Genomic DNA, 21,215 nt, shown 5'->3' on the forward strand with positions numbered 1-21,215 from the left:
ACGTGTGTATAGAGTTCGTAGCTGCAACGATGCCGAAGCGGAAGTGCAAGAAGCGTCAGTTCTTGATACCAAAGAACGGGATCAGTGAAAAGGCCGACTGGGCTTAAATTCCAGAGGGGGAAAAGCAGACAAATACATGACCAGCCACCAGCCGTCGACCAGAAGTGGCGACGATAGTGAAGGACAGTCTCAGATGGTAATCCTTCCCCCCAAAGGACTATCGCACGTAAGTTGAGGATGTGTGTTTCAACAGTAAACACCGTAATCAACAAGGATCTACAATTAGAAAAACGGCATAAGCGCCGAGTTCACAAGCTACTGCCTCGTCACATTTCGGAACGTCGCAGTATCGAAAGAAAGCTGTATGAGGGCTGTCTGGCAGCGGACAAATGGAAAAATGTGGTGGCATTAGACGGAGCATATGTGTACCTTGCTGAGTGTAATAAACCCCGCTCGATTTACTGCCTCCCTAGAGACAAAAACAATTATCAAACATTGTATACATAATGCCAAGAAAGTTTTCCAAGGGACATCATGATCATGGCTGGATACTGCTACAATTGCAAGTTAACCATTCGCCGTGTCGCTAATAATGTGGAGGTGAACCCTACATACTATACCGCTTTTCACGAGAGTTTAATCCTGATGTAAACAAATAGGCGGAGCACCTTGGCTATGCACGTGGACATGGACGTAGTGATTGGAGAAGCAACCGTCGCACTCACTCGACTGTATGTGAGCTCCAAGAAAAGAAGTACGTCGCATTTATTTTAGTTTATTACATTTAGAGAGTTTGGAAGAGTACGTAATGAAATTAAAATATGGTTTTCATATATATCGGTATATATATATATATATAGTTTTGTTTTAATCAAATAGTGATGAAATGACGAGAAATGAAGGCACAAGGCGTGGTGTACTACAGGTACAGAAAGTCCCAAGCTGTACAGCGTGGAGATAAGGTGTTGCATCTTGGAGCAGCAGCCAGTGTCAGTATTCATAGTGAGAGAAATGAAGCAAGAGGTAGGACCATCGCGTGTGGTCAAGAACAACAGAGGAGAACCACTCAGAAGTGACCATAGGCAGTGCATTGTGAATGTGTTCAAAATCCAGGTTTAGTCGTTTATTCAGAAGTTCAGATCTTCGCCCTGTTGTCGAATGGGATGCGCAGCTCTGTACGTCCGAACACGACACGTTGACGGGGTGGAGGTCGGTACTACACGCTCAGCGAATCACGTCTCTTTCTTTGGCAGAGGCGTGGTCATACCGTGTTTACATCAGGATTAAACTCTCCTGAAAAGACATATATCAACAAGAGTTTTAAACACTCATTTACAACACAGATATCCCACCACTGTATGGGAGGGCGAAAAATCAGGTGAGTATACATCAAGATAAAGCATCTAGCCACACCTCTCGTTCGACTCATCTGTTCTTAGAGAGAATGGAGATGGAACCTGGAATCCGAGCAATTCCTTTTTTACTGACATTCCGGTGAAGGCACCCGATGTGCCACCCATGGACTTCTGTGCATTTGGATTCCTAAAATGGACCTTGAGAAATAGATGTCCACGCACTATCATTGGTCTCTGGAAAGACTGTTCGGAGAAGTGGGATAAGACATGCTAGCGAAAACGTCTGCAGCAACGAAAATTACGCTGTCGTGCTATAGCTAGAAATGCTGGCTTTCCCATAAAGCATGATCATTGGTGGAGCCATGGCTTTTCATAAGCTAATTACCTTTCAGACATTGTCCCCAGAGATCCCGAACGATCCTCTGTAGTTAATGACAGCTGCCACAACGAATCGGCCTACAGGTTTTCGACCTTAGCCGGGCATTAATTCCACTTACTTGTGCGGAGTCCCTACTCTCACTTCTCTTGTGTCACCTTCCTTGGTCAAATTTTGTTCTTTTTTGTGCATTAGTGTTGTTGGCAGGCCTGGTAGGGGCGTAAACAGCGTCAGATGTTGAGTGATCACTGTGAAGGACACGGAGATGCCGCGTACTCGTGTGAGACAGCGTTATCAGCACCTGACAGAGTTTGAAAGGGGCCTCATTGTGTGTCTCCATTTGGTCAACTGGTCGAACTGTGCAATATCCAGATTTGTGGTGCATTCTAATGTGACATGGCCCGATGTTGGACTGCATGGGAACGTGAGGGCATGCATACTATCGTCAAGGTTCCGGTCGACCACGACTGACCAACACAAGGAAGGATCGCCGTATTGTGCACCAAGCACATCTGCACCTGCTATCCGAGAACAAGTAATGGACTCCCTGCAACATTCTGTCTCACCATTGGTCCAATGCATAGGGTGCCTTTAACACCACAGCACAAACGGCTGCGTTTGGAGTGGTGCCGTGACCGAGAATGGCGTCGTATTGTATTCTGCGACGAGTCGCCGTTCTGCATTATCCGTGATAATTATCGTCTGCGAGTATGGAGCCAACCTGGGGAGAGGTCCCATTCTGCCAATGTTTTGGAGAGGCACAGCGGTGTTACTCCTGGCGTCGTGGTGTGAGAAGTCATCGGATATGACTTCAGGTCACGGCTGGTAGTGATTGAGAGAACTCTGACGGCATAACGGCACGCCACGGACATCCTCATGTGTTACCTCACAAGCGACAGTATTATGGTTCCATTTTTCAACAGGAGAATGCTCGTCCATACATGGCATGTGCCTCTATGAACTGTCTGCGTGATGTTGAGGTACTCCTATGGCCAGCAAGATCTCCAGATCTGTCACCGATGGAACATGTGTGAGACCAGCTCGGACGTCAACTTCGTCTCAGTGCCAGTAGCCAGGTTTTCAAGGAACAGTTACAACAGTTGTGGGTTAGCTTATCTCAGGAAAGGAAAGGCGGCTATATGACACCCTTTCCAACCGTATCAGTGCATGCATCTATGCCAGAGGGAGTGCAACGTCATACTGATAAGTTATTTCTAAGTTTGACTTGATTTAGTAATCACTGAAATAACATCTCAACACGTTAAGTTTCATTTCGTTTCGCCCTCTCGTTCTGGGTGCTTCAATTTTTGTCAGAGAATGTAATACACTATACATAAGCGAAACAGCTGCTTTATAATACTCAGTTCATATTAAAGTTGTAACCCAAGTGTATTTCTGTGTGCATAAGTCTAGCGTCAGTGCATATAAAACCTTTAAGCTTAGGATATTTATATGTGCATAAGTCTAGTGTCAGTGCATATAAAACCTTTAAGCTTAGGATATTTATATGTGCATAAGTCTAGTGTCAGTGCATATAAAACCTTTAATCTAAAGATATTTCTGTGTGCATAAGTCTAGCGTCAGTGCATATAAAACCTTTAACCTAAGGATATTTCTGTGTGCATAAGTCTAGCGTCAGTGCATATAAAACCTTTAACCTAAGGATATTTATGTGTGCATAAGTCTAGTGTTGGTGTATAAAAAACCTTTCATCTAAGGCTATTTCTGTGTGGATTAGTCTAGTGTCAGTGCATATAACACCTTTAATCTAAGAAAATTTCTGTGTGGATAAGTCTAGTGCCATTGCTTATAAAACCTTTAATGTAAGGATATGTCTGTATAGTAATAATATTTATAGTTACTCGAAGGCCTCTGTTTCGGTTCGCGGCCAAATCATCGATTTTTATCCGGATCTGAGGGCTGATTCGAGGAGTTATCTGACGGTGGGATGGCGGCACCGGTCTATGAAGCCAAGAATAACGGTCGAGGGGATTCGTCGTGCTGACCACACGACGCCCCATAATCTGCAGGCCTTCGGGCTGAGCAAGGGTCGCTTAGTTAGCTGTTGCGCCATGGGGTGTGGGTAGGGTAACAATGTTTATAAGATCACAAGACTTGTATGCAGTGCTTGAGTGGAGCCTACTCGACCTCCACTAACTGCAATAATTGGATAACAAGCTACCGTACCTTTAAAACGACCAGTTAATTTAACAGATTCCTCTAATTAGTCGCTTGTTTCAGTAAACAGATCATGTTCAGTTAAATGTGGAGTGCTCTCCAAACAATGCACAATTTGTATAATAGTGGATTTGTTACAGAGAATAAACGGTGTACTGTTTTATTTCACTATTAATTAATACTGTTTTCTTCTAATGGACAGTTATATTTCCACCTGCAGCATTTAAAGTACACAAATACATAAACGAAATACAGGCTTAGTTTAATGCTCAAAACGTTTCTTAGCAGACAAAGTAGGAGTCCCCATACCACGAAAATTATAAAATGAGGCAATTTCCTCAATTGTGCCGAAATTTGAAGGACTAAAGGGCCCGTAAATGTTTTAAACTGTGGGTTTTGGATAGCTCTATCGAATTAAAACACAAATCTCGAATATCACTTCCGGTCTAAATGTAGTTCTAGAAAAACAGCCTAAAATCGCTTGTTTCTTTGCTCGTTTCCTTTTTTAATTCAAATCCTAGTTAAACGAACTTATTTACATCATTATTTCTGCAACGTGTTCCTTGGTTCAGTACCCTCAGCCGTTTTTTGATTTTCTGAAAAATTTCCACAGCGAATGTAGTTCTAAGGGCTAAAGTGAAACTCCGCATAAACTCACATTAGCGCTCGTAGTAGTAGAAAAAGGCAAACTGCTAATGTAATCGACCCGATAACGATGATTAAGAAAAGGTTTGCAATGTTTAGGAATAAATAAAGAACCAATGTAACCTCATATTTTATTATATTTTATTTACCTAAAATTCGTAGGTCATATCCCTATCATGTTTTCATCGCTGAGTTGCTTGCCTAAGAGACTTTTCACACTCTAAAGTTCTACTTAACTTACGAGTACACGGCTGTTGGTAAGACTGTCCATGCATCGCCTTTTACCAATCCGGAAAAGGTATGCATGCTTCCCCTTAATCCTGATACGGGGCTGGGGATGAAAAGGCCAGATGCCCTTCCCGTCACCGACCTAACCTGAGGAGATAATGCACTCCGAGAAACGTTTTCTAAGTTTAAACAATGCAAATCGAAGTTCAAGGTCAACTCTAGTCTCGTCCTTCGTTAATGACATGCCTAAACCCCCTCATGTTTCTCCCACTCAGATCTAGATTATCCTGTGAGGGGGGACGAGAAGATATTCCCACTACCAGTCCTGTCTGACTGCATGGCATTCTGACCTTTGCTCCAAAGAGTCCCCGGTTCGATTTACGGCCAAGTCAAGGATTTGAACGTTCATTGGTTTATTTCCCTAGGTCCAGGACTGAATACATGTACCATCTTCAACATTAGATATCAACCTAGGGTGGATCCTATTCTCAAAGACGCGTAGGTCACTCAAGGATGGTCGAATATAAAGAGCTGCACTATTATTATTATTATTATTGTTATAATTTGTATGCCAATAAGCCCATTAGGACTATGCAAAATACGTAGAGGAGTGCATCAGCCTATCTTTCGGCCCATATTTCTTTGGTTTTTACCGAACAAGTTGGCCGTGCGGTTAGGGGCGCGCAGTTATGAGCTTGCAGTGGGTTTCAACCCCACTATCGGCAGGCCTGAAGATGGTTTTCCGTGTTTTCCTATTTTCACACCAGGTAAATGCTGGAGCTGTACCCTAATTAAGGCCACGGCCGATTTATTCCCACTCTTAGCCCTTTCCTTTCCCACCGTCGCCATAATTTCTATCTGTGTCAGTGCGACGTAAAGTGACTTTAAAAAAATCATGCCATCCTTTTAGTGTGGGCTTGAAGATTACCCGGTTTTGGACATCTGCTGGTGTAATTCCCGCCTGTTTTAAATCGATTTTGATTTTACCAATCTATTTCATTGTGTCTGGTTTGGCTTTATTTCGTCGAATTCGACTATTAGTTTTGCAAATCTGTCCGCAGAATCTCAACCGGCCTTTTCCAATGTCACTATAAATATTTGTGTATTGTTTGATTTCCTCCCTGCCTCTGAGTCGGCGATTTCGCGTTACTTTTCCTCAGTATTTGAAAGTCTACTTTCTGTTCAGAATTCGTATTCTTTCTCCGTTATGCCCATGAACTTGTTCGTCGGCCTGATGGTTTTCGCCTTCTTATCCTCCCAAAATCTCTTCATGAATGTACTGTGATATATCCTGCGTTCAGTGGACCACTTCCTACCAGTTTTGTGTTCAGGTTTTTCCACGAATTCGTGCTTGGCTACTATTGTGCTAAAAGCTCCAAGATCCTCTATGATATCTCCTGTAATATTCATTTCTTTGAGGTCCAACTTAGTTTCTTCTAGCCAGTTTAGTTTGATCTTCTTTGAGTTGATTACTTTAAATCATCTTTTGGTTAGTCTGTCGCTGTCCATTCTATAGATATGGCCGTAGAATTTCAGGCGTCTCTTGCGTACGGCATCAGTAAACCTGTCAGTTAATGAACAGAGGTGCGCTGTTCTCCTCCTAATCCACATTCATTTTCTTCTCGTGGGACCATAAATTTTCCTTCCTTTCTTTTCAATTTCTATCATTTTAGAGTGACCTGCAAGGGATATGGTTTCTGAGGCGTATGATATATTATTAATATTATCACTAATATTATTATTACTGACAATTGTGAAAAGTGAATGAAAAGAGTAACCGCAGGGAGGCTCAAATTGGAAGAGCGAGTTGGTGACCCCGGGGCATCTAGCTGAGTGCAGTATTGGTTTCACTTATTAAACGCAGCCTCCTCGCTTAGCTCTTTCCCTACCTTAGGTGACTCTTCCGTTTCTTCTATTTTACCCTATTTGATTAATGATAAAAATAAAAGGATGGTTACTCACTTACACTTCCTCTTATAACAGTAATCACCATCACTTGTCATAGAGAATGTAGGACGATAACCAGTCACAGATAACCTCTGTCACTGGGGCACCAGTGCCATTCTTGTTGACCCGTGGATGTTCTCTGACAATCAACAGAACATCATACATCCATTCGGATATGGAGAAGCAATCACTGGAACAGGAAAAAGCGAGCGGAAGTTGGGAAAATGAGAAATTATAAACCAATCGAACAATAAACGTTATTCTATTCTCCGCGTGGCTGACGTACTCCGCACTCGGTCGTGTTGTGTAGTCACGTGTCAGTTTGCCGAGCTATTCTTATGACCTCTTTGGAATATAAATGATTTCTAGGACTCTTATAAGAGGTTAAGATTATGTTATTTGATTGATATCACTCATTACAAGAGGTATTTTGAAGGAAGCGGTAAAAGAAACGTCAATTAGAAAATGTTTTACTTTGGCTTCGGTATAAGAATATCACAAATTTCAACAAGTTTACTGTTGAGTTTGACTGCGACATGTTTTTGGTATCTCTGGAATTAGCGTCGACAATAAATCGTCACCGTAACCAGGCAACCAGTACACGTCATAGGGATGGAAGGCCGACGCCATTTTGATGGACGGAAAGACGTGTTCTTGGACGTATTTAGACCTATAAACAGAGACTGTAATCAAAGCAATGGCGAATAACTTTAACCGGAAAGCATTAAGTGACATTCTGAACACTGCGGAAGAAAGAGAAAATTATTTATTGACCATAAAATCACGCACCCTGGACCAATAGCAGTTCATATTTTAATTTCTCGTAATGGCATAGTTATTTATTCTTTGCAGCACAACAATGATATTATCCACCAAACAGCGGCCTTCTGAAGACTAGTTTCAATGGTAAAATAGCTACTGCTTCAGCAGATCTGACTGGAAGTGTACTGTACTGTGTAGAGATGAGAAGAATGCAAGAATGAGGAATGTGGCCTGCAAGCACGAACTTCCTGTTCTGCCCAGAAAGATCGGCACTTATCTGCTCTTATCTGCTACACGAAAACATTGACTCACACTTTGCAATTTGCTGGATTGCAACTGACAGGAGCGAAGAGCTGCTAGTAGAAGATAATATAAAGTCGCCTGGGTAGTAACCGAATTGCTATGGTAACTACTGCGTAACTGGCTCTGCTGGTGAAAACCCCTTCGCCCCGTGCCTCACCGGGAGTGTGCATTCTTCTGATCTCCCAACAATACTTCGACCCCCAAAGATCACACGTCCTTTCGTCTTTTAATCTATGATTCGAAGTTTCTCTGTGTAGCTGAGAAAATGCAAACATTTTAAAATATAAATTCATCTCAAGAGCTCCGCCCACCTTCTTTACTTATACACCACATTGTGTGCTGTAATGTCGTGCTTGATGCCAACAGCCGACATATTGGTAAACTGTCTGTCGCCCAGAGAATAACGTACTTCTGCATTCTTTCTGATTATAATAGACATATTTGCGAAATTGATAATTGCTTCTATCGAAGGCAGTTCGGGTTTAGGGAAGCTTATTCCACTGAAGCTCAACTTCTAGGATTCCACCAATATATAGCGGATATATCTATTGACCTATCTGAGGCGTTTGATAGGGTAGGTCATGGGAGACTGCTGGCAAAAAATCAATACAATTGGTCTAGACCAAAGAGTGGCTGAATAGGTCGCTATATTTCTAGAAAATAGAACTCAGAGAATCAGAGTAAGTGAAGCTTTTTCTGATCGTGTAATTATTAAGAAGGCAATTTCTCAAGGCAGTATTACAGGGCCTTTACAATTTCTTGATATGTGTAAAGAACTGGAATCAGAAATAAGGCTTTTTGCAGATAATGTTATACTGTACAGAGTCATAAATAAGTTACAAGATTGTGAGCAAGTGCAGAAAGACCTTGGCAATGCTGTGAGATGGACAGCGGGCAATGGTATGATGATAAACGGAGTTAAAAATCAGGCTGGGTGTTTCACGAATAGGAAAAGCCCTCTCGGTTTCAATTATTGTGTTGATTGGGTACTAGGTGTGGAGTTCTAGGGAGTCTTTCATTTTTTCGTCTTTCGTGACTCTCTTCTTTCTTCGTCCGACACCTTTACTTTTTGAAGTGTCGGAACCCTTCCATTTTCCCCTCTGATTAATGTTAATACGGGAAGATTGCCCAGTTGCACGCCCTATTAAAACAATAATCACCACCACCTCCTTTCTCAAACATACTACCTCTCTGTCCTTTAAATAATCAGGGCCTCTTTCTCTCTCACTCACACAGAGACAGTACTCAGCTGTTCCGGCAGTAGACTTCATAATCTCACAGAGTGGGACCGGACCGAGGCCTCACACGTCCTCAGAGTGGTGGCATTTGAAGGTACTCAAATACGTCAGCCTTGTGTCGGTAAATTTCCGGCGCGTAAAAACCTCCTACGAGACAAAAATCCGACACTTTGGAGCCTCTGAAAGCCGTAAAGGTAGTTATTGGGACGTCAAACACTCATAGCGTAATGAAGTTAGCTTTAAAGCCAACCTTCAACGCAGTTTATTTTGGCGCACACACTGTTTTTAGTCGGCAGAAAGGAGAATTCAACTTGGTCCCCACATAGGGTCGTATGACATGAATATCAATCGAGATTTAATTCGCCGAGGGCTGAGGAGGACGTGTTATGGTGATGCTGGCAGCAAAAAGCGAGCCTCCATGTATCATAATCAGCGTCAGCTTCAAGGCGTAGTGAGCGAAATTAAAGGGGAACGTCGCTTCTGGCGGTGTATAACTCCTTGAAGCGTGACTGAACGTCTGGGGGTGGTGGCCATTGTTAAACTGTTACTTAAGAAAATATCAGGGGCCATAGAGACCAGGCGGAAAAGGCATGACAGCGATGAAATTAACAATGCAATTTCACATTTTTTCAAGATAACAGACAAGATGAAAAAATAAAAAGTACAAGACGAAAATAAATAAGTCCAGTGCAGTGAGGTGATGCAGCAAATTAGGAAACGAAGTCTTTAAGGAAACTAACGATGGCAGAAGTATGAACGACATAAAATGCAGACTAGCACAAGCAAGGAAGACCTTTCTTAGGAAAAGAAATTAGCTAACTTCGAAGATTGATACAGGAATTAGGTAGGTGTTTTAAGACTTTCGTCTGAAGCGTGGTATTGTATGGAAGTGAAACATGGACGATAACTTGCTCAGAAAGAAGAAAATAGAAGCTTATGAAATGTGGCGTTACAGAAGAATGCTGAAGTGAGATGGGCAGATCGAATTGCGAACGAAGAGATACTGAATCGAATTGGTGAGAGGAGATTGATTTGGTGGAATTTGACCAGAAGAAGAAATGGGATGTTAGGACACACATTGAGACACCCAGGACATGTTCAGTTAGTTTTCGAGAGAAGTGTAGGTGGTAAAAACGGTACGGGTAGAATATGACAAGCAGATTAGAGGAGACATCGGATGTAGTAGTTACATAGAAGTGAAATGGTTACCACAGGATAGGGTGGCATGGAGGGTTGCATCAAACCTGTATACGGACTGATGACTCAAACAATAACAACAGACAATATTCTCCAAAACGACCAAACGATTTGTGCAGAATACAGATCTGCACCTTTGCTAAATTATATAATAGAGATGAGGAAACTATTAACATAGCAAAGAGTCAGTGTTCTCTTATGTATGAAGATTGTCGCACTACACATTTCGAATATTCTCAGAAAATAAAATAAATAAAATGGAAGGGTGTTTCAAAGGAACGAAATATTTATTACAGAGCGTGTTAGTTATTTCTGTGAGTACTGACACGGTTTTCTCAACAAAGGAACTCATTAAAATATACCCGAGAATGGCTGTGACCGGAAAAGAGCTCAGAAAGCTAGCAGCGATTTCAAAAGTTCTTATTTCATATGTGGAGCATATGCCACCACTGACAACTTCGCCTGACGACATATGTGGAGCATATGCCACCACTGACAACTTCGCCTGACGACTTCATATGTGGAGCATATACCACCACTGACAACTTCGCCTGACGACTTCATATGTGGAGCATATGCCAACACTGACAACTTCGCCTGACGACTTCATATGTGGAGCATATGCCACCACTGACAACTTCGCCTGACGACTTCATATGTGGAGCATATGCCACCACTGTCAACTTCGCCTGACGACTTCATATGTGGAGCATATGCCACCACTGACAACTTCGCCTGACGACTTCATATGTGGAGTATATACCACCACTGACAACTTCGCCTGACGACTTCATATGTGGAGCATATGCCACCAGTGACAACTTCGCCTGACGACTTCATATGTGGAGCATATGCCACCACTGACAACTTCGCCTGACGACATATGTGGAGCATATGCCACCAGTGACAACTTCGCCTGACGACTTCATATGTGGAGCATATGCCACCACTGACAACTTCGCCTGACGACATATGTGGAGCATATGCCACCAGTGACAACTTCGCCTGACGACTTCATATGTGGAGCATATACCACCACTGACAACTTCGCCTGACGACTTCATATGTGGAGCATATGCCACCACTGACAACTTCGCCTGACGACTTCATATGTGGAGCATATACCACCACTGACAACTTCGCCTGACGACTTCATATGTGGAGCATATGCCACCAGTGACAACTTCGCCTGACGACTTCATATGTGGAGCATATGCCACCACTGACAACTTCGCCTGACGACTTCATATGTGGAGCATATGCCACCAGTGACAACTTCGCCTGACGACTTCATATGTGGAGCATATGCCACCACTGACAACTTCGCCTGACGACTTCATATGTGGAGCATATGCCTCCACTGTCAACTTCGCCTGACGACTTCATATGTGGAGCATATGCCACCAGTGACAACTTCGCCTGACGACTTCACATGTGGAGCATATGCCACCACTGTCAACTTCGCCTGACGACTTCATATGTGGAGCATATGCCACCAGTGACAACTTCGCCTGACGACTTCATATGTGGAGCATATGCCACCAGTGACAACTTCGCCTGACGACTTCATATGTGGAGCATATGCCACCAGTGACAACTTCGCCTGACGACTTCATATGTGGAGTATATGCCACCAGTGACAACTTCGCCTGACGACTTCATATGTGGAGTATATGCCACCAGTGACAACTTCGCCTGACGACTTCATATGTGGAGCATATGCCACCACTGTCAACTTCTTCTGACGACTTCATATGTGGAGTATATGCCACCAGTGACAACTTCGCCTGACGACTTCATATGTGGAGCATATGCCACCACTGTCAACTTCTTCTGACGACTTCATATGTGGAGTATATGCCACCAGTGACAACTTCGCCTGACGACTTCATATGTGGAGCATATGCCACCACTGTCAACTTCTTCTGACGACATATGTGGAGCATATGCCACCACTGTCAACTTCTTCTGACGACTTCACATGTGGAGTATATGCCACCAGTGACAACTTCGCCTGACGACTTCATATGTGGAGCATATGCCACCAGTGACAACTTCGCCTGACGACTTCATATGTGGAGCATATGCCACCACTGACAACTTCGCCTGACGACTTCAGTCACCATAAACCACGGGTATGTCAGTAATATAGTCATTTCGTGGCCATTTTGCAATAAAGATTGATCATATTTTCAACGTTGAAAACATTTCTTAGCAAAGTAGGCGCCCCATACTAGAAAAAATGTAAAACTAAGCAATTTCCTAAGTTGTGACGAAAGTTAAAGGGCTAAATGGCCCGGAGAGGTTTCAAAGTGTGAGTCTTGGAAAGCTCTATCAAACTAAAAAAAAAAGAACAGATTTTGAAAATCACTTCCGGCCCAAATGCAGTTCCGGAAATAGCCTAAGATCGCTTGTTTCTTGACTCGTTTTCTTTATGATTCAAATTGTACCAAATTAACTTATTTACATAATTCTTTCTGCAATGTGTTCGTTGGTTCAGTACCCTCCGGCTTTTTAGATTTTTCTGAAAAAATGTCCGTACCAAATGTAGTTATTAGGGCTTAAGTGAAACTCTGCATTAACTCACATTAGCGCCTGTAGTGGCAGAACAAAATTTAAACTGCTAATCTAATCGACCGGATAACGATGATTAAGAAAAATACTGTAACTTTTACGAATAGATAAAGAACATATTCCCATACTTTATTTACCTAAAATTCGTAGCTCATATCCCCAGGATGTTTCCAACTTTTGAGTTGCTTGCCCGCGGGGCTACAACTGCGGAATTTTTATTCATTAATTGATTGGTTGGTTGATTTGTTGAACACTTCCACAATTCAGCGATCAGTGGGTGCAGCGGTGAGTTCAAAGTCACTCATCACTCTGTGCTTGACACGTTTACGATAGCGTACGCAATATATCCTCAGTAACTTGTAAACACAGCTCACAGTTCTGTATGTATAACTCCAACAACATCTAGACTGTTCCCGTCCCCACAAGTTCAAGGCTACTGCAACTCATACGTCATTCAGACCTTACCGATGTACCACAATGGACAGTGGTGTTACCTGGACACCCGTACAAGCGGAGAGGAAAAGGCGTGCAGCCTTTAAATGTGGGTTATCGGAGGATGTTCCGAAATACCTGGTAGAAAATTGTGACGAAGGAACGAAGAGGATCTGCGGAGTATTTAAGGGGACCAGGAAGTAAAAACCCGTTGAAATATGATTTTTTTAACTGCAATAACTTATATCCCAGTCCTCCATGAACACGAATATACATGTTTTTTGTATGTTTTCTGCATACTGATAGGAAGAGGGAGCATTTTATAAACTATGACTTTTATGCCTCAAACGTAAGGACCTGCACCTGGCGAGTCGAATATGTCCTCGGACACTCCCGGCACGAAAAGCCATACGCTATTTCATTTTGTTTCTATCTCACAGAGTGAAATGACATAATGTTTCCTGACGTGCACCACTAACGGATACCAGTACGAGTACTCAACTGTATGACGCTCGACAGGCGAGTCCTCGTAATGCTCCTTTAAGGGGAGTCGTGACTAAAATATTTCGATTTTTGAGAAAATATTAAAAAATAATCGAAAATTCAATTTAACCTTCAAACTTTCCCCAGTCCCTCTCCTTCCAAATCCCGTCATCAGATTTTCCCTAACGCTCTAAAGGGTAGGGGTTCGACGTGTATAGAGGAAGTCCACGCCCCTTTCTCTCGCACTGACACATCATTAGCTTGTAAGTTATTTCGGACTGCCATTTCAATCACACCTTGTAGTAAGCCTACTCTGTGCGTAAGAGGAAAAGTGCATTTGGGGGAGTAAAGCAGTTTTAAAGCAGGTATGTTTCTTAAACCTTTCAATTAAAACTTTTTCAGCTGTGCTCCACGTATAATATGCGACAGTGTTCTTATCGGACACACCTAAAATTTTCTGATAGTGTTTCAACATGTACAGGAATAAAGTAGTTGTAATTGTTCTTATCTGTTCTTATCCCTGTTTTCATTCCTGAAATACCATGAAACTATATGTTTGGATATTGAATGTAAAATAAAAAATTAAAAAAATCCAATAGTTTATCCCTGACTGGAAAATTCGTAGTTGTTCTTAAATATATGAGCATTTTTGACAAGTCTGCCAAATTATAACCAAAGAAAATTAAAACTGTGCAGAAGAAGCATTTTTATGCAATATATAAAAAATAAAATGTAATTGTCAATAACTTTGAAGCCAATTAAGTAACCAACTTCAATATTTTATTAATATGTGCTTGTGTTTAAAGTTTGCTAGTTGCTTTACGTCGCACCGGCACAGATAGGTCTTATGGCGACGATGGGACAGGAAAGTGCTAGGAGTGGGAAGGAAGCGGCCGTGGCCTTAATTAAGGTACAGCTACAGCATTTGCCTGGTGTGAAAATGGGAAACCACGGAAAACCATTTTCAGGGCTGCCGACAGTGGGGTTCGAACCTATTATCTCCCGAATACTGCATACTGGCAGCACTTAAGCGACTGCAGCTATCGAGCTCGGTGTTTTAAGTTTGGTTTTGATAAGTGGTAAATTGTGAAAGTTCAAAATAAGAGTCATGACTGATTATCTGACAAAATGCTTGAGTCACGAAAAACAGATGAGTATGAACTATTTTCTTTAAAATTAGAATCCTAACTTAACTTAGTGAGCTCCAGGTGAACCGTTGAGGGAGCGTGTTCTATTTTAAGGGCCATTCTCCGCCTTGACGATAGTCTATAATGAAGTGGAATAAATCATCTTCCTAAGGTGAAAGAGTTACTGATATAGACTGAGTAATTCGAGAGAAAAAGCAAACTCACAGACTTCTTCTTCATAATATTAGCACAGACAAGAGCCATTGATCATGCCTTTTTTCTCTTAACATATTTTCGTAACATCAAAGGCGGAATGAGGTGGTGATGAATTTTTGTACCTCTTCCTCAAAAATGTTGTATGATTTTTCGCACATACATATTCCTACTATACTTTGATAACAAAATGACGAAATTAGGTTCAATTAGAAAAAAGCATCTATGATGTTAACGTGAATAGTTCCCAAAAATACGACAATTTTACAGGAGAGAGTAAATATTTTTCGGGAATGTCTCTAATGATCTTATATCAATATATTCATAAGGTATCCCTGAATAACCTCCGAAAGTTTGCCGGTCGTGTTCGTCTTCACCCTGAATATTGCAGGACATTCCCAGCTGTCAACTGTCAGTAGTCGCTTAAATATTAAAACACGTTCTTAAATGAACATTACGTTCGAAAATGAATGATGTTTTCTTCCATTAAACACAGTTGCACTATTTTACTGATGAACTATGTCTCCTGGACTGGACGGCCAGATGACAGGCTTGCCGTTCGATTCCCAGCTGGGTCGAGGATTATAACTACATGTGGTTAATTCCTCTTGCACGGGGACTGGGTGTTTGTGTTTTGTCTTAATACACATCTACATGCAACACACCCACGCAATAGTGAATACATCCCTGTACATAGATTTTGCGTCAGGAAGGGCATTCGGTCGTAAATCTAGGCCAAATTACACCAACTTTCGACCCCAATAAATTAGTAAAAAGTCAAGAAGGAGAAGACTTTTAATAAATCTAAATCGCTCCGAGGTGGTGAGCTCTCCTGCCTATCTTAAATCTCTGGCAGTATCGGGAATCGAACCCGGGCTACCGAAGAAGTGATATAATAGCTCTAACTGTTACGCTACGGAGGCAGACAGATTTCCTGTGCTACGTGAGGTGATGCCTGGCGGGTAGGCGACTGTTCGAAGAGCTATGTGTGCGCTTCACTGATTGTGACTTCTTAATTATTTACGATTACACACACTTTTGGAAAAAATATAATAGATGCCCATTCTTTCGTTCTTGTCTTTAGTCACCCAGCGACTTGGCCTAAGCTTTGGGTGGCACAGCTCTGAACTTACATTCCGGAGATGATGGGATCGAATCTCTACCGTCGGCAGACCCCAAGATGGTTTCCCGTGGTGTCCCATTGTCACACCAGGTAAATACTCTGGGGCTGTCACATTAATTAATGCAACGGCCGCTACCTTCCTAACCTTGTGTCACAAAAAACCTTCGATGTATTAGCTCGAAGTTAAACCTGCAGAGTTTCGACCAGGAATTCACATTCTATCAGGAATTTGTTGAGTTATTTCTGGGACAAAGGAAACAAACTAATGCTAATATTGTACTCACAGTGTCCATTGTGCGCACTTCACTGACTGTGAATTTTTAATTGTTTACGAAAACACAGCCTTGCTTATTACGTCGTTGGTGAGAGAAAGAAAGCAAGTGTAATGTGTACTCACTGGCCATCCTGCGGGAAGAGCGCCACAGCTTGGAGAAGTCTGTCAACCTGTCCGCTACAACGCCCCACATGATCGTGTTACATGTCAGCTGGACGCGCACACAGCTAACAGCCAAGCACTCACTGCACGCACCACGCCGCAACTGAGACGAGCGTACAGCGGCCGCGCGGTCTGGGCTACAGGTGGGGAGAGGAGGGGGGAGTCAAGGGCGCAGTGGCGCACGCGACCTGCTAGAGCATTGCCTTCCTCAGCTTCCGCGCTCACAACAGTGACCCAGTGAAGGATACTGTCTGCTAATTTCTGGGTTTGTTTGGTTTTGTTTTCCGCGAAGAAAGAGACATCGTGTTTGTTGTATTCACTTTGAGTTCACTATCAGAATGAAGTGATCGGACTCAAACCTGCAGCTGACTGAGCTCCCAATGACCAGTCTTTTTTCTTTCTTAATCCGTTTATCCCCACGGTTGGTTTTTCCCTCGGACTCAGCGAAGGACCCACCTCTACCGCCTCAAGGGCAGTGTCCTGGAGAGTGAGACAGTGGGTCGGTGATACAACCGGGGGGTAGGACCAGTACCTCGTCCAGGAGACCTCACCTGCTATGCTGTACAGGGGGATGGGAAGATTGGAAGGGATGGCAAGGAAAAAGGAAGGGAGTGGCCGTGGCCTGAAGTTAGGTACCATCCTGGCATTTGCCTGGAACAGAAGTGGGAAACCACGGAAAACCACTTCGAGGATGGCTGAGGCTGGAATCGAACCCCCCTCTACTCGACTGACCTCCCTAGGCTGAGTGGACCCCATTCCAGCCCTCGTACCACTTTTCAAATTTCGAGGCAGAGCCTGGAATCCAACCCGGGCCTCCGGGCGTGGCAAGTAATCACGCTAACCACTACACCAGAGAGGCGGACATTATTATTATTATTATTATTATTATTATTATTATTATTATTATTATTTTATTTTATTTTATTTTATTTTATTTTATTTTATTTTATTTTATTTTATTTTATTTTATTTTATTTTATTTTATTTTATTTTATTTCTTTTTTTCGCTAGGGCCATCCAGGACCATGTTAAGTCTTGTTACTTTTGGCAGTGAACCTTGTTTTCTTTTGAGCCCAGACTTCCCTCATTCTTTCTGAGTAGGCTGCTTGCGTTCCCCTGTCCAAGGGACACCGTGTCTTCTTTCCGGTTGTTAGTCTCGGTTTAGCCCATTCCTCACTATCCTTTTTCTTTTTTCGGAAAAGACCTCTGTCAAAGGCGTCTTCCGGTTTGATCTGTAGCACTTGAATAATAATAATAATAATAATAATAATAATAATAATAATAATAATAATAATAATAATAATAATAATAATAATAATTTTTTTTTTGCGAGGGAGTGTGGAAAATCTTTCATAAGACGCTTGTGAGGGTCCGCACTCAACAAGTGTGTGGAGATTCTTACCCACTAAAAACCACACTCCCTTTTCCCACGACGTTTATCTCCGCCCCGGAACCGCTCTCGCATTACTTCAGGGCGGATGTCGTGCTTAATGCATCTTGTGCTCCATCTTCCTTCTTCTGCTTTACTATCTGTCGTAATCGTCCAGGTCCTTCTTCTTCTGACGCAGAATATTTTCTACGTAGACTGCCACCTGGTCCCAAGATTCTCGACTTCGTAGCATTACTGACACGATCCCTTCTGGCGTCAATTCTCCGTGCATAACTTCTAAGCATCTTCTTTGTGGCAGCCAATGAACACACACAAAGAAAGTATGTGATACGTCATCGATATCGCCGCAGTATATGCACACCGGACTAGTTGCTAGCCCTAGCCTATGAAGAAATTTTCGGAAGTATCCATGACCTGTCAGGAACTGTGTGAGATAGTAGTTCACTTCACCATGATTTCGGGCAACCCATACGCCCAGAGAAGGTATCAGTCTTTTCGTCCATTTCCCTCTAGAATCATCTTCCCATCTTGTTTGCCATCGTTGCATTCTGCGACTATGAGCCAAAGCCTTTGCCCTTTTCCTTCCTAGCTCTTCTTGTGTGAACCAAATTTCTTGTCTTTCGAAGGCCAACAAGTCAATGGGAGCTACTGCTGCTACTACTAGAATCGCGGGTTCTGATACTGTGCGATATGCGCAAGCAATTCGTAAAGCTGCTCTCCGTTGTACAGCCGCAATTCTTCTCCGATATTTCACAATTTTTAACGATTCAGCCCAAATTTCCGAACCGTATAGCAGTATCGATTGAACAATTGACATGAGAAGCCGCCTTTTACTAGATATCGGTCCCTTGATATTTCCCATGAGTCTGCTCAGTGCAGTCATGGTTTTCGCTGCCTTATCTGTTACCCGTTGGATGTGGTCCCAATATGTAAGCTTAGTATCAAGCGTTACACCAAGATATTTTGTGCTCCTAGTTGTTTCGATGGCTATCTGTCCGATCTGCATCGGTACAACAGTATTAATCCTTTTCCTCGTCAGGAGGACAATTTCCGTTTTGTGATCTGCGAGTTCTAACTTGTGATTTATCATCCATTCTTTGACACGTCGCATCACCTGATTCAATTTAAATTGAGCCAGCTCTAGGTTACGGGTTACTATCACAGCAGCCACATCATCAGCATAACCCACAAGTTTTACATCTTCTGGCATCTCCAGCCGTAATAAATCATCATACATGATGTTCCAAAGGTGTGGTCCGAGAATTGAGCCTTGCGCTGCACCAGCTGTGAGCCGTTTTCTTCTCTGACCGTCTTCCGTGTCGTATAACAATGTACGGTCTTTCAAATAGTCTCGCAGTATATACATGAGATATTCTGGTAGCTTGAAAGTTTCTTCTAGAGCTTCCAAAATATCACTCCATCTTGCCGAGTTGAAGGCATTTTTAACATCTAGAGTCACAAGAAGCGTCAGTTTCCTAGAATAATGATTACCCGTTTGAGCTCGTTCTGCTGTCTTCACCACTTCCTTCACAGCATCTAGCGTTGAGTGACCTCTGCGAAATCCATGTTGTTGGTCGGATAGGTCGCCAGCTAATCGGACTGCTGCTAGTATTCTCGGTTGTAGGAGCTTCTCTAAACCTTTTCCGGCAGTGTCCAGCATACATAGAGGTCTGTAACCCCCAGTTTTCCCTTTACTGATCAGAACCAATCTAGCTATCTTCCAACGAAAGCTAAAAATTCCCGCTTTCAAACAATGATTATACATTCTCAACAGCAGTTGAGGACATAATTCGGCTGCCACCTTTAGTACTTCTGCTGGAATACCATCTGGACCAGGGGCTTTCTTATTTCTAAGGGAATTAATTGCTGTTATCAATTCTTCAATTGTAAAAGGTGGTACATTGTCTAGTTCTTTCTCGGCCTCATCATCAATCCTCTCTGCATGATCAGGGAATAGTGTGTGTACTATTTCTTCCATGGTGCGTGGATCCATGATAGGGCTTGGTAGCATCCCGAATTTCTTCATGACAATTTTATACCCTAATCCCCATGGATTTTCATCCACTTCCTTGGACATTTCCAACCACTTGTCGGCTTTACTCTTTTTAATTGTATTTCGCAGTCTTTTCTTCATAGTCTTATACTCTACTGAGAGAGCTGCGTCGTTATGTCGTGCTCTTTGTGTCCTTCGTCTGAGTCGCAGGCATTGTTTCCTCAACTCAGCAATTTCTTCATTCCACCAATATGCTGGACGCTTGCCTTTCCGTTTTTTGATTCTGGTCATTGATGCGTCGCATGCTTGCTGAAGGAGTCTCATGGTGTGTTCCACGCATTTATTAGCAATAATGCTTCTTTTGCCTCCGTGACATGTATCCGTCATACAATCCATTCCATTCTGTATTACTTCATGAAATTTTTCTCTGTCCATAGTGGCTATGTTCCATCTTTCTGACTTGGGCGTGGTAATCCTTAGATTCGGAGTCTCTGGAAGTACACGAAAAGTGATATACTGATGATCGCTTCCAGTATATTCTTCAATTACTCGCCATTCAGTTATCCTAGACGCAATGTCTTCAGAAGCAAAGGTTACATCTGGTATGGTTCCCTGACACCCTGGTCGCCGAAAGGTTGTCACATTACCAACGTTGATAACCATTAATCCCAATCTCGCGACCATCTCCATTGTACGCCGCCCTCTAGAATCTGTTTGAGGCATGTTCCATTCAACTGCTTGAGCATTAAAATCACCAGCAACAACTAGGTTAGTGTTCATCCCTTGCAGAGTATCTTCAAGCCCATCTAGTTTTGTCTGGAAGTCAGAAATAGCCTCGTTCGGGGTAAAATAACAGCTGACAAAAATTACCTTCTCAACTTGGACCCAGACGAACCCATCTCCGCATCCTTGATTTGTAACTGAGTATTTTCCAAGGTCTGGTACCCATATCGCAGCTGTCCCTAGATTGTCTGAAAACCAGCCTGGTTGTTCTCTGTCTTGATATTGTTCGCTGAGAATCAAGATGTCTGCTCCTATCTCATAGATTATCTGCGTCAATAGATCATTGGCAGTTAGACTCCTGTGTATATTGGCTTGAAGGATCTGTACCATTCACCACCGAAGGTACACCTTCTCCGATCAATTGAACTGTGCGCCTTGTAGACGACCATCTGTGATGTAAACCTTGAAATGTGTATCTACAGAAATTTGGGC

The 21,215-nt window shown here is 42.6% G+C and overlaps 1 protein-coding gene across 4 annotated transcripts in view; it reads right to left on the reverse strand.

Annotated features, from left to right (window-relative positions):
* The window catches only part of LOC136872814 (probable 3',5'-cyclic phosphodiesterase pde-5), a 1,073,569-nt gene that overhangs the window by 377,256 nt on the left and 675,098 nt on the right, over positions 1-21,215 (reverse strand). The window contains exon 1 of one of the 4 annotated variants that reach the window (XM_067146655.2): positions 16,579-16,703. The exons of the other annotated variants lie outside the window; for them this stretch is intronic. Within the exon in view, the coding sequence (XP_067002756.2) occupies positions 16,579-16,648 (70 nt within the window). The 5' untranslated portion in view covers positions 16,649-16,703. Of the gene's footprint in view, positions 1-16,578; positions 16,704-21,215 lie in introns of those variants that run through there. 4 annotated transcript variants of the gene reach the window in all.

The sequence above is a fragment of the Anabrus simplex genome, chromosome 1 (assembly GCF_040414725.1).
Source record: "Anabrus simplex isolate iqAnaSimp1 chromosome 1, ASM4041472v1, whole genome shotgun sequence".
NCBI classification, from domain to species: domain Eukaryota; kingdom Metazoa; phylum Arthropoda; class Insecta; order Orthoptera; family Tettigoniidae; genus Anabrus; species Anabrus simplex.